Source organism: Macrosteles quadrilineatus, unplaced genomic scaffold (assembly GCF_028750875.1).
Source record: "Macrosteles quadrilineatus isolate MER2022 unplaced genomic scaffold, UCM_ALF_1.0 Scaffold_2__2_contigs__length_208266976, whole genome shotgun sequence".
Lineage (NCBI taxonomy): Eukaryota > Metazoa > Arthropoda > Insecta > Hemiptera > Cicadellidae > Macrosteles > Macrosteles quadrilineatus.
This window is the reverse complement of record NW_026542595.1, coordinates 26,480,872-26,493,639: the sequence shown is the minus strand read 5'-3', so window position 1 is coordinate 26,493,639 and position 12,768 is coordinate 26,480,872. Positions and strand designations below refer to the sequence as shown.

Genomic DNA, 12,768 nt, shown 5'->3' with positions numbered 1-12,768 from the left:
GTAAAATAAATAAATATTTTTTTATCATATGAAAGCTCATCATAAGCATGAATACTAACCCAATAAGAAGCAAAATGCTTATGGAGAATAGTCAGACTGGAGTTTTGCCGCCGAAATGAGCTTCGTACGGCTGCCCCTAGGATCGCTTGTGCGGCTGCTACACTCTCTCTCTCTTTTAAATCAATACTTTGTCTAACTCTCTCTCACTCAATCAGCTGACTTTGAAGCACGCTCGCGATAGTCTACCCAGCGGCCGCCACGGAAACTATCTGAAATTCAAATACTCCCAGGCTGAATTTTTATCAAAGACATTGTGCTTCTTTTAGGTTATTTATTCATTGTCATAAGCTCTTTAGTGAAAAATAGGTGCATTTCAAAGCATTGTCAAATATTGATTAGTACTATTAGTAGCATGTATGGTCCTAACCAAGTCACTATCCTCCTGGAGTTTCATTAATAGGAACTGATTGCAGAATGAGCACAATCCTGATGTAACATCTAAGAGTGGGTTTACGCCTCTTCACATTGCTGCTCATTATGGCAACGTCAACATAGCCAGCCTTCTTCATCAGAAGGGAGCCAACATCAACTATGCAGCAAAGGTAAAGTTATCCCACATTGGATAAAACTATAATACACTCTTTGGGAACCTGTTTGATAATGTGAATGTGCCTGAAACCACTAATGAGATTAAGTTTCTATTGTTTAAAAGTTCATTAGAGTTCCAAACAAGATTACAATATGCTTGAAGTTTGAGGTGTAAGACAGCAGGTATATTATTCCTCAAACAAAACTGTTTTAATAGAACTTTGCATTCAATCTTAAAATTAAAGTAACGTGACCAGTAATTGAAATAATCCATCTAATAAAAATCCATTAATAAAAAACATAATCCATCTAATAAGGAATAAGTTACTTGAATTTTAAAATTTTATTGGGTTCACAAAATGTCTTTCAGATAAGTTAATATTCAACACACTTTATGGCAATACGGCAAAAGGAGCCGTTTACTTTCTCCCCTTACTCAGGTGACGTATGGTTAGAATGACATAATCACAGTAAATTAGATAAAACAGCACGCGTAAACAGGGGGGGGGGGAGTTTGAGGTTTTAAACTCTCCCTAGCAATAGAGGGAAATGGGAGAAATCTGAAAGAAAACTAACATCTCTACAAAGAGATGTACACATTTACCTTCAGGTTGTCCTTGGACCCCACACTCACCTGTTACCCTCAGATTTCCTGGTATGTGGCTCTAGTCACACCTATTGGTAAAAGACAAATAAAATAATCTAGCTATTTTATGCTACAATACTCATGCCACAAAGTGAGGCTCCTTCCTTTAACATCATCACACTATATAAAATGCATACTTGACTCAACCCTGATGTTTACAGCACAACATCACTCCACTACATGTTGCGTCCAAGTGGGGCAAACAGCCGATGGTTCAGTTCCTGTTAGAGAAGGGAGCAGCGATTGAGAGCAAGACTAGGGACGGCCTCACACCCCTACACTGTGCTGCACGTTCTGGACACGACCAGGTGGTGGACCTGCTGGTGGAGAACAAGGCTCCCCTCTGCTCCAAAACCAAGGTAACATCAGAACTATTTTTGGTTGTTATTTATGTCTTACCTCCACATTCTAGTGGGCAAGGCCCTAAATCCATTGGTGATTGGCAGAATATAAAACCCCGGACCTCGAGGACCAAAGTCCTGCGCTCTTCACTATTTTAGCGATTAGGAAGGAGACAAGCTTGCTCTCGAACATTAATTTACGACCAGTAGTTAAAAAATACTTGCTTATTAATCTCACATTGTATCATCTAACTATGGTTGTAATTTGTAAACCAATGCATTTTTGTATTCTGAAATTGTAAGACATTACATTACACTTAGTGATTACCAAACATGTCTTAGTGGAATATGTTTATTCAAGACCTTTGCTAAATGTTTGATTATAATTATTTATTCTTATCAACAGTTAATGATTCAAGCTGTCTCACAACAAAGTTTTGTCCTGCTTAAAACATAACCTAAAACAACATTAATAGACCACCAGTTAGAGGCCAAAGTACAAAACATTAAGAATATCAATGTACTTAATTGTTAAATCTGTTACTCCATAATGACTAAAGACTAGTTGCCGTGTGTCACAGAATGGGTTGTCGCCCCTGCACATGGCCTCGCAAGGTGACCACGTGGATGCAGCTCGTATCTTGCTGTACCATGGCGCCCCGGTGGACGAGGTGACAGTAGACTACCTGACAGCTCTCCACGTAGCAGCGCACTGCGGCCATGCCAGGGTCGCTAAGCTACTGCTTGACCGCAAGGCGGACCCTAATGCTAGAGCACTCAACGGCTTCACTCCACTCCACATTGCTTGCAAGAAGAATCGCATAAAAGTAGTTGAACTGTTACTCAAATATGGAGCTTCCATTGAAGCCACTACTGAGGTATCTATTACTTAAGGTTGTAATTTTGATGTTTTTAATAAAGTAAGTAAATAAATAAGCATAGCTATGTACCCCATTATGTGTAGGTCTATAAATACAAGTTTGTCAAAATACAAATTTAAGTTTAAAGGTTGATTAAAATATTTGAATATATAAACTTATTATCAGTTTATACCTCCAACACACCTGTAATTTTTAACATGAGTGCATAAAAAACCCTCCTACATAAACATCCTACACTTTGGGTGGATTTTAAATTAGCTCCAATTCAATTTCAACTCAACAGGAAATTAAAATATACTCTCTAATAAAACAGCTTTGTTGTAATGTTTCATTCATGCAGATGAAACAAAAAAAATGCAGATCTTAACATTAATCCTTTCTTCAATATTTATGGTTAGACTTTTGTATTAAGTTGTGATATAAATATACGAGTGCTTCAAATGACATATCTATAAACTGATGAAACGTCAAACTATGTTTAAGTATAAATAAAAGTAGGTAATTCATTAATAATTTTACAGAGCGGCTTGACTCCACTCCACGTTGCCAGTTTCATGGGCTGCATGAACATTGCCATCTACCTGCTGCAACACGACGCAAGTCCAGATGTGGCGACTGTGCGAGGAGAGACACCCCTTCACTTGGCGGCACGTGCCAGTCAGGCGGACATTGTGCGCATACTACTGCGTAACAACGCGAGTGTGGACGCTCGGGCCAGGGAGGACCAAACACCTCTCCACGTAGCGTCAAGGCTCGGCAACAGCGACATTGTGCTGCTGCTGCTTCAACATGGAGCTTCAGTAGACGCCACCACCAAGGACCTCTACACACCCCTGCACATAGCGGCCAAGGAGGGCCAGGATGAGGTAACACACTCCAGAGCTTATATCCAGTAGGGTATTTTCTTAACAAGTCAAAAATATATTACAACATGTTAACATCTATTCAGGAGTTGATTATAATTGTTTGGGTAGCCATTGGTTATATTGCTCGCCTTTGAATAGGATAGGGAGACCGATTCTGCACCCAAATGCCATTTGTTATCAGGCTATTAACTAACAAAGTTATCTACTCGTAACGAATGGTTGTAAAATATAGGGTGAGGCAATGAGATAAATTTATACAGGTGCACTAATGTTTAAAAAAAGTATACATTTCATGATATTTACTATTTATCGCATGTTATCGAGTGAGATTGACAGACTGTTGTGCAAAAATGACAGTGAAAGTAACGTCGAATTGGGCGGCTTAGGTCTATCAGACAACGACAGTGGTGATCAGAGGTTAGACAGTGTTTTAGCTGTAAAACATAGACAATTGTGGATATAATTATAAATTACAAATTTTTATGTAGGGATTTGAATAAAGTAAGGTAATAAAAGCAAGAAATAGTTAAAAAAAATGACTCATACGACATTTTTTGACATTGCTTTTAAAAATATATTAATTTTATTATTTTCTTTTTAAAAGATATTTTTATAATTATTATTTTTTTTTTCTTCTTGAAATACGTTTATTACAATAGGGAATTTAATTTAGATTAATATACATACAACTTTTATCTATTTAAGTAAAAACGCCAAATTTAATGATTTTTTTTACTGAAACACTACAAATTAGCCATTTTTTATTGGATTCTAAAGGCTATGCTATTGAGCTCAAAACCAAGTCTCAAAGTATCCAATGGGTTAAGCTTACCGGAATCAGAATGGCGAGAAAAACATAGGCATGTAAAATCAGGATTTATCATGATCATCACTTGTGATTTCGGCAGCATATTGTGATCATTTCCAGCGACTAAGAAGTCATGATCGTATTTTTGTCAATCTATGTTGACACTTTCTGCAATCACAATATTATTTAATACAAAATTTGAATGGTTTAAAAAATAAATCTTAAAAAACACTTTTTGTACCCCTTGGTGACGAATAAGGAGGACTTTTCCCAACCATCCCCTCCTCTAGATTTTTAAAATATGTATTTTCTACTTAAACATCATGAAACTTTGTTTTAACGTTTCATAGCTTTTACAGCTACATATTTTATACACAGCTTTTTAATCATTAAAAATTCTCTGTGTAAGTTATTAGAAGTGGTAACTTATTTGCTCGTTGGAGGTGGACAAAAATAATTTTATTTGGTTAAAACTGGAATGCATACATCAGTAGAGTTGAATAGCAAATGTATCTGTCTGTGCAAGATTGTTTAGGCAATAGTTGTATGTACTGACTAGTTTACATTCTGCCAAACAGTCAGCTGTTTATGGAACAGTAACTTCAAAGAAACAGGTCAGTTGCTAATGGACTGCCTGAGATCATTGTTTATTAGTTTGAACTTAATTCATTTTTAACTCAATTGGTCACTCTCTCTATATTATAATGTGTATTGTTACCTACATTTAGTTTTGTCATGTTATCCAATGTTTCGTTCATTCCTTTCCTCTATGCAGCAGTAACACTTAAGTTTTGAAATATATTTTACTGATTTTGTTGTGTCTTTTGTCAGGAATGATTCATTTAAATCTACTTTATTATCTTGTCGTAATATCCAAATGTATTTTCCTCTTCTATTCTCCTACTCTTTTGATTTGCTGCTGTAATATGCTTTTTAAATTCTAGGCCAGCCAACTAATTTAATCTTTTTCACTTGACTTCAAACTATATATATTTATAATTGATTCAACACTAACTTCCAAGAAAAAGACACATGTATTTCTGTTGTTTTAAATAAAATAAAATCATAATTTTACTTATACTAAAAATCTGCAAAAAGTTAATGCAATGGTTAACAAAAATGCTTTGTAAGTTTTGAAGGGTTGAACAATAGTACTTGTTATTTACGTAGATGAAAATAATATAAACTGTTTGTACCAGAAGAAATAAAAGTAAATACGTTAAAGTACTTTTGTTTTCAAAACATAACGTACCCATACGTATCACAGGCTCATAAAATCTGAATAGAGTGTGTTGCTTGCCTAGTGGTTAGCTTTCCGTTAAGAGCGGGTCCAATCACTGGCATATCTAGAAAGATGTGAGGGTTTTAACGGCATTCCCTTAAAAAGTGTTTGTGATTCACAAAAACAAAATACTACCGGCATAGAAACCTAATTTAAAAACATCGGAAATATTGCAGATTGAAAGATACAAGTACTATCACAGATTCTACAAGGATGGTTGATTTAGAAGATTTTTATTGCAGGTAGCATCCGTGTTGCTGGAGAATGGTGCTTCACTGTCGGCTACAACAAAGAAAGGGTTCACCCCCCTCCACCTGGCGGCCAAGTATGGCAACATGAAGGTGGCCAGGCAGCTGCTGCAGAGAGACGCTCCTGTAGATGCTCAGGGGAAGGTAGACTGAAACATTACACTAAAAGTATATTTAAATTGAAACACATCGCAGGCAACAATTCCGGGATATGTGCCTACAAAAATCCTGCAAATAATCCCAGGCATATCTTTAATGACTCGACACATATCCCACAGCTGTGTCACACAACTGTGGAGGCAAACGTCCCCAGCTCAGATCCCATGAGTTATTTCTGTTTAAATGTTAACCTACCCTTGAACTCCCTATGTTTTAACTTTTTCTACAACAAAAGCAACATTCAAAAGCTTTAGGTTCAATCCTAACTTATCACTACAAAGGGATCAATAATCTAATATCATCCTATTAATTTGATGATTTAAATAGTCCCCGCTTTCTTAAACAGTCCTATCACATTCAATAGCCAAGACTAATAATTTTTTTAAATACAAGTTGGGAATCGAATAAGAAAATAATTGTGTTTAAAATTCTTTAAATGAAGTTTATTTAATGTGCGAGTTTATGATTTTTGTTAAAGGAATCACTATTGGAATTTATCTCAAGATGTTTTTCACTCCATTACAATTTCCTATCGTGGACAGTTCTATTCCTATTTCTTAGTTTTACTACAGTAATTGTTCACTAACCTTGACATTTTATTTGACAGAACGGAGTGACTCCGCTGCATGTAGCTTCTCACTATGACCACCAGAATGTAGCATTGCTGTTGCTGGACAAAGGAGCCTCGCCTCATGCCACTGCCAAGAACGGACACACACCTCTGCACATCGCTGCTCGCAAGAATCAGGTTAGTCCTCCGTGAATCTATAAATATGTTATTGTAATTTAAACTAGGGATGGACGGGTCCCGAAATTTCGAGAATTTTTTGGGATGAAAATATTCCCGATTATCGGGACGGGATTACATTTGATTCGGGAATTTTTCGGGACGGGATTTGGTCCAATCGTCGGCGATTTTGCCGCTTTGTGAGTGACGATGACCCCCTATTGCGAGAGATGTTCATGATAGGTCCGCAAACGTAGTAGACGAAGTCATTTTGACGATAGCGCCGTGACCCCGAGTCACAAGTTTTTATAGGTACCTGTAAATTGATACCCATTTTTTAGTTCAGTGCTACAAACGGTAAAAATTGATTTTGTTTGTCTTTTTGGTAACTGCAATACTCAAGACTTTCTTTTTATGCACAGAAAAAAATCCCGTCCCGTCCCGTCCCAAACTAAAAATTCAATCCCGTCCATCCCTAATTTAAACAAAGTTCAGGTTTGCCTTAAGAAGTAAGTTACCTCTGCACAACTGATCTTGTGGATAAAACAACTAGTTTTTTTTTAAATCCTCTCAATCCAAATTTTTTCTTTGCACATTGCTCTGGTGTGTTTATAAAATCCGATAGACCTGATGTTGATCTAATGCTTGTCTCAGATGGACATAGCCACAACCCTGCTGGAGTATGGAGCCAAGGCCAATGCAGAGTCCAAGGCTGGCTTCACCCCACTACACCTGGCAGCACAGGAGGGACACACTGACATGTCCAGCCTCCTCATTGACTTCCAAGCCAATGTAGACCATCAGGCCAAGGTACACCACCATTGGAAAACAAAACATCTACGGTACATTGTAATGTATTTTTAAACTAGACACAAGATACAAATGTTAGGCTTTTACCTATTCTACTTTTGTTTGAGTGTAACCAAATAGAAAAACAATAACCAGTCAACCTGAGAGTAAACCTATGAGTAATTGAAAATTTTATGTTTGAAATATTCAATCTATATTTTTTTTACACACAAGCAAAAGCCATGTGTTCATTTTTGTAACACTATAACGGTTAAATACAATTTCTTACATGAAATAAGTCTGAAAGCTTACTGAGTGAAATAAATAAACTCAAAGTTGATTACATATAGCTTCACAAGCAAATATAGGAGGAGCAGTCAAATGTAATTGTTATTTATGTTGGGGGTTCTTCAGTGCTTTCATACACACTTCATAAAATTAAATGCTATGCGTATTTATCAATTTGTTAACGTAAAACACTAAGTTTAATGAACTTGTTATAAAAGTTTTCTCTATCAAGAATACACAAATATTATACAATATCTTTTCATTTTTATGATTTCAGAACGGTCTAACACCACTACATCTTTGCGCACAGGAAGATAAAGTCAATGTTGCAGCAATTCTAGTCAAAAATGGTGCAAACGTCAATTCTACCACAAAGGTAAGCTTATCCCTATGTTTTGATAATATAGCATATGAAGGTAAGAAAACAAATTGTAAGTGAAAAGCTTAGTAAAAAAAATATAAACCAATGAATTTGAATGTTTGTTACCACAGTAGAAGGAAAGGTTACAAGTTTGACACTGTATTACAGGCGGGCTACACCCCTCTACACGTAGCCAGTCACTTTGGCCAAGTGAACATGGTGAGGTTCCTGTTGGAGAATGGCGCCAGTGTAGACGCCGGCACTAGCCTGGGTTACACACCACTACACCAGGCGGCGCAGCAGGGCCACTCCCTCATCATCACGCTGCTGTTGAAACACCGGGCCAACCCCGACGCTGTTACCAACGTCAGTACACCATACTTTAATGTTAAACCTATACCACCCACTACCTTAACAAGTGGTGACCACCGGTCTCAATCAAGCAGTGTCTGGCGTGTCAGCCCAAGGCATTGCCACTGAGTTACCATGTTTGGTAACCAATATGTTACACCCACCATATTACAAGTTTTTTGTTACATTCAAACATGATGGGAGAGGAATACAGAGATATGCTACATATTTGAAATACTAATGTAAGACATTTGGTTGTTCCAAATTTGGTCAATTAATTTTGGTTCTGTTGTGACCCTACTATTGAAATACGTACATTATTGTAAATGATATCCATTTATTTTCACACCATGGATGTTTGTAATGTCATGTTTTTCAAAAGTAACAATAAGAAGTGGAAAATATTTAATATTTTTCTAGACGGCTCTCTCTATAGACAACAAACTGGGCTACATCAGTGTGGTGGAGACACTCAAGTTGGTGACAGAGACCTCCATAACCACCACTACTTTCACTGTCGAGGAGAAGTACAGAGTGGTGGCTCCAGAGGCAATGCAGGAGACATTCATGTGGTTGTATTTGATGTTGTAAAACGGACAGACAGCTCTCTCCATTGCTCACAAGCTGGGCTAGACATCAGTGTGGTGGAGACACTCAAGGTGGTGACAGAGACCACCATAACCACCACTACTACAGTCACTGTGGAGGAGAAGTACAGAGTGGTGGCTCCAGAGGCAATGCAGGAGACATTCATGTGGTTGTATTTGATGTTGTAGAACGGACAGACAGCTCTCTCCATTGCTCACAAACTAGGCTACATCAGTGTGGTGGAGACACTCAAGGTGGTGACAGAGACCACCATAACCACCACTACTACAGTCACTGTGGAGGAGAAGTACAGAGTGGTGGCTCCAGAGGCAATGCAGGAGACATTCATGTGGTTGTGTTTGATGTTGTAGAACGGACAGACAGCTCTCTCCATTGCTCACAAACTAGGCTACATCAGTGTGGTGGAGACACTCAAGGTGGTGACAGAGACCACCATAACCACCACTACTACAGTCACTGTGGAGGAGAAGTACAGAGTGGTGGCTCCAGAGGCAATGCAGGAGACATTCATGTCTGACTCTGAGGATGATGGAGGTGCGTTGATTGTGATGTGTTGTATCTGAATGTTGTTTTGGGGTTTCATTATCTATCTTATCATCTTATCTATAAAAAAGTGTTAATCATTACATTAGAATTTTGAAGGTTTTACGCTTAAAGAGAATTTGGTGATCATGAAATATATTTTTACTTGTTGTATGTTTAACCTCTGATTTCCGGTTTTACTACTTACAATATTGATTGTATGTTTTGGGATTTAAAATTAGTTTGCTGTTTTGGAAAATATGATAGTAATTTGTTTACAATATTACGTAACTTATATTCATTTTTCCATAACATTAATGATAATGCAAAATGACTGCAGCTTAATTGTAAAATTGTTTGTGTCTTATTTCAGTAACAAAAGTATGGGTATTTTCTAGGGATGGACGGGTCCCGAAATTTCGGGAATTTTTCGGGAAAAAAATATTCCCGATTATCGGGACGGGATTACATTTGACTCGGGAATTTTTCGGGACGGGATTTGGTCCGATCGTCGGCGATTTTTTGCTTCGCGAGTGCCGATAACGCCGTTATTGCGAGCGATAGGTCCGCGAACGCAGGAGACGAAGTCATACCGACGATCGCGCCGTGACCGCGGAGTCCTACCGACGATCGCGCCGTGACCGCGAGTCATACCGACGATCGCGCCGTGACCGCGAGTCATGAGATCACGCCGTGACCGCGGAGTCATGCTGACGATCGAGCCGTGATCGCGAGTCATACCGACGATCGCGCCGTGACCGCAAGTCATACCGACGATCATGCCGTGACCGCGAGTCATGACGACGATCGCGCCGTGACCGCGGAGTCATACTGACGATCGAGCCGTGATCGCGAGTCATACCGACGATCGCGCCGTGACCGCGAGTCATACCGACGATAACCCCGTGACCGCGGAGTCGTACCGACGTTCGCGCCGTGACCGCGAGTCATACCGACGATAGCGCTGTGACCGCGAGTCATACCGACGATCGCGCCGTGACCGCGAGTCATGGCGACGAAAGCGCCGTGACCGCGGAGTCATGCTGACGATCGAGCCGTGTTCGCGAGTCATACCGACGATCATGCCGTGACCGCGAGTCATACCGACGATAACCCCGTGACCGCGGAGTCATACCGACGATCGCGCCGTGACCGCGGAGTCCTACCGACGATCGCGCCGTGACCGCGAGTCATGACGACGATCGCGTCGTGACCGCGAGTCATACCGACGATCGCGCCGTGATCGCGAGTCATGACGACGATCTCGCCGTGACCGTGAGTCATACAGACGATCACCCCGTGACCCGCGAGTCACAAGTTACTATAGGTACCTGTAAATTGTTACCCATTTTTTGGTTTTTATAGATCAGTGCCACAAATGGTAAAAATTGATTTCGTATGTCTTTTTTTGGTAACTGCAATACAGTACTTTCTTTTTATGCACAGAAAAAAATCCCGTCCCGTCCCGTCCCAAAAATTGGGAAGGAAATAAAAATCCCGTCCCGTCCCGTCCCGAACTAAAAATTCAATCCCGTCCATCCCTAGTATTTTCATTTTATGTTGATTAGTTTTTACAACATGCACATTTAACTATATTCAATATCACTTAGTTTTTACCACTCTTATTGTTCTTATTTCATTTTATGTCATGATAATACCTTTTTGTGTTCGTTTTTCTTCTTAACTTGTTCTTCTCAAGTGTTTCCTTTCAATTTGGTTCATCTTCATATCTTGTTTTGTTATCTGCTGTTTCTTTTCTTATTTCTCTCTCAACTTTCATCTCATTGTTCTTCTTGCTCTATGTATTGGTGAGGGTTGTGGGTCGCGGCGGGGTGTAGAGGGGCTAACTGAGCATGTTGCTAGGTGGGGATGAAATGTTGGCTATGGCGATGAATGTCTATGGGAAGCCCACCCATGCTCAACATGTCTACCTGCCATACTACCAGGGCCAGATGCTCTACACTCGTAAGTCTCCCTTCATATTACACTCACACTTACGCACAGCTTTTCAGAGAACTCATAGGATTGTTCACAGTCAAATTTAGCATAGAAAAATCCCATTTCAATTTATTTTTCCGGTTGTACAGGTGCTTTGAGTTATGCCTTTTCAAGAGCTTTCTATCAAGAGTAAAGTTTGTTTTAATCACAGTCATTACTAGTTATGTCTGGATTAATCTCAGCCTTGTTGTTTTCTATAAGGTTTAATTATAAGTTTGAAGCACACTTAAAATTTATTTTAAACATTGATAAAGAAATTGTTTAGTATTGTTGCAATGACTACATTATAAACATTGATTTTGACTGATTATAGAATTTTGTTTTATTAAATATCTCAATACTAACTGCTATTTAACATTTCACAAACATTGTTTGAGCATAAGCGTATTTCAGAGAGTTTTCTTATTCAATGAAAGATTTTATTGCAGTATAAAGTTGCTTTATCTAAGCTTTAGAAATGTAATTTTAATAAATGCTGCTAATAAGATGACTGTGAACAATGCCCAAAACACTAATTTAATCTCGGTTTTAGAAAAAATGCTTTAGTTTCAGAATTCGATATGTTGGCACTGAAGCACTAAGCTTAATTTTAGTTCATGTAGTGCTAAACAGCCTCTCACAAACTGGCTGCGGATACCTTGCTTTGCCATGCTTTGTTCACCTAAAGCTTAGCTATAATTTTTATTGAAAAATATCCTTGCCTCGAATAAACTGGTAGACAAAAGAGCTTTATTCCGCTAGTAGTATTATAATAGACTTACCATGATGCTTATCTAGGCTTACGTTGTATTATGTATAATCTTTTACATAAATCCACAAGGTTGGTCCCATGTCTGTCTTGCTCAGTCAATGTCACTTCACCTGCTCCACTAATGTCGGAATGTTGCTCAGTTATCAGTAGTATTGTATCAAGGTCCTGTAGTTTGTTTGTGTAGTCTGTTATATCAATGACATTGTACAAGTTAGATTTTGATTTTTTGGAGGTTATCAAATAAGTCAAGGTTAAATGGGACAGATCATTTTCTTTGTACCATTATTTACTTACTGATGTTTCCTTGAATTGTTTCACTCAATATTTCTCTTTGTTTGTTTTTCTGCTTCTGGAGTCTTAACTCTTATCTTTGCTTTATTCTGGTATGTATTTTAATTTTAGTACTTGTCTTCACTTAATAACTTTCTGTCTAAGGTATTATATATAACTTTTTTCTTAAAATATTCTACTGTGCTAGCACCTGTACACCATGAAGGTATATGCCTCTCCAAACAGAGAAATGTAAGAATAGCCTAACACAATCAACATGACA

At 38.4% G+C, this 12,768-nt stretch overlaps 1 protein-coding gene across 2 annotated transcripts in view; it reads left to right on the top strand.

Annotated features, from left to right (window-relative positions):
* Positions 1–12,768, top strand: part of LOC128987789 (ankyrin-3-like) — a 121,492-nt gene that overhangs the window by 73,567 nt on the left and 35,157 nt on the right. The window contains exons 6-16 of one of the 2 annotated variants that reach the window (XM_054408816.1): positions 474–602; positions 1,396–1,593; positions 2,157–2,453; positions 2,978–3,322; positions 5,655–5,804; positions 6,427–6,567; positions 7,201–7,356; positions 7,901–7,999; positions 8,153–8,350; positions 9,295–9,478; positions 11,330–11,431. In XM_054408816.1, the coding sequence (XP_054264791.1) occupies positions 474–602; positions 1,396–1,593; positions 2,157–2,453; positions 2,978–3,322; positions 5,655–5,804; positions 6,427–6,567; positions 7,201–7,356; positions 7,901–7,999; positions 8,153–8,350; positions 9,295–9,478; positions 11,330–11,431 (1,999 nt within the window). Of the gene's footprint in view, positions 1–473; positions 603–1,395; positions 1,594–2,156; positions 2,454–2,977; positions 3,323–4,708; positions 4,745–5,654; positions 5,805–6,426; positions 6,568–7,200; positions 7,357–7,900; positions 8,000–8,152; positions 8,351–8,926; positions 9,086–9,294; positions 9,479–11,329; positions 11,432–12,768 lie in introns of those variants that run through there. The other variant, XM_054408815.1, reaches the window with a different exon arrangement.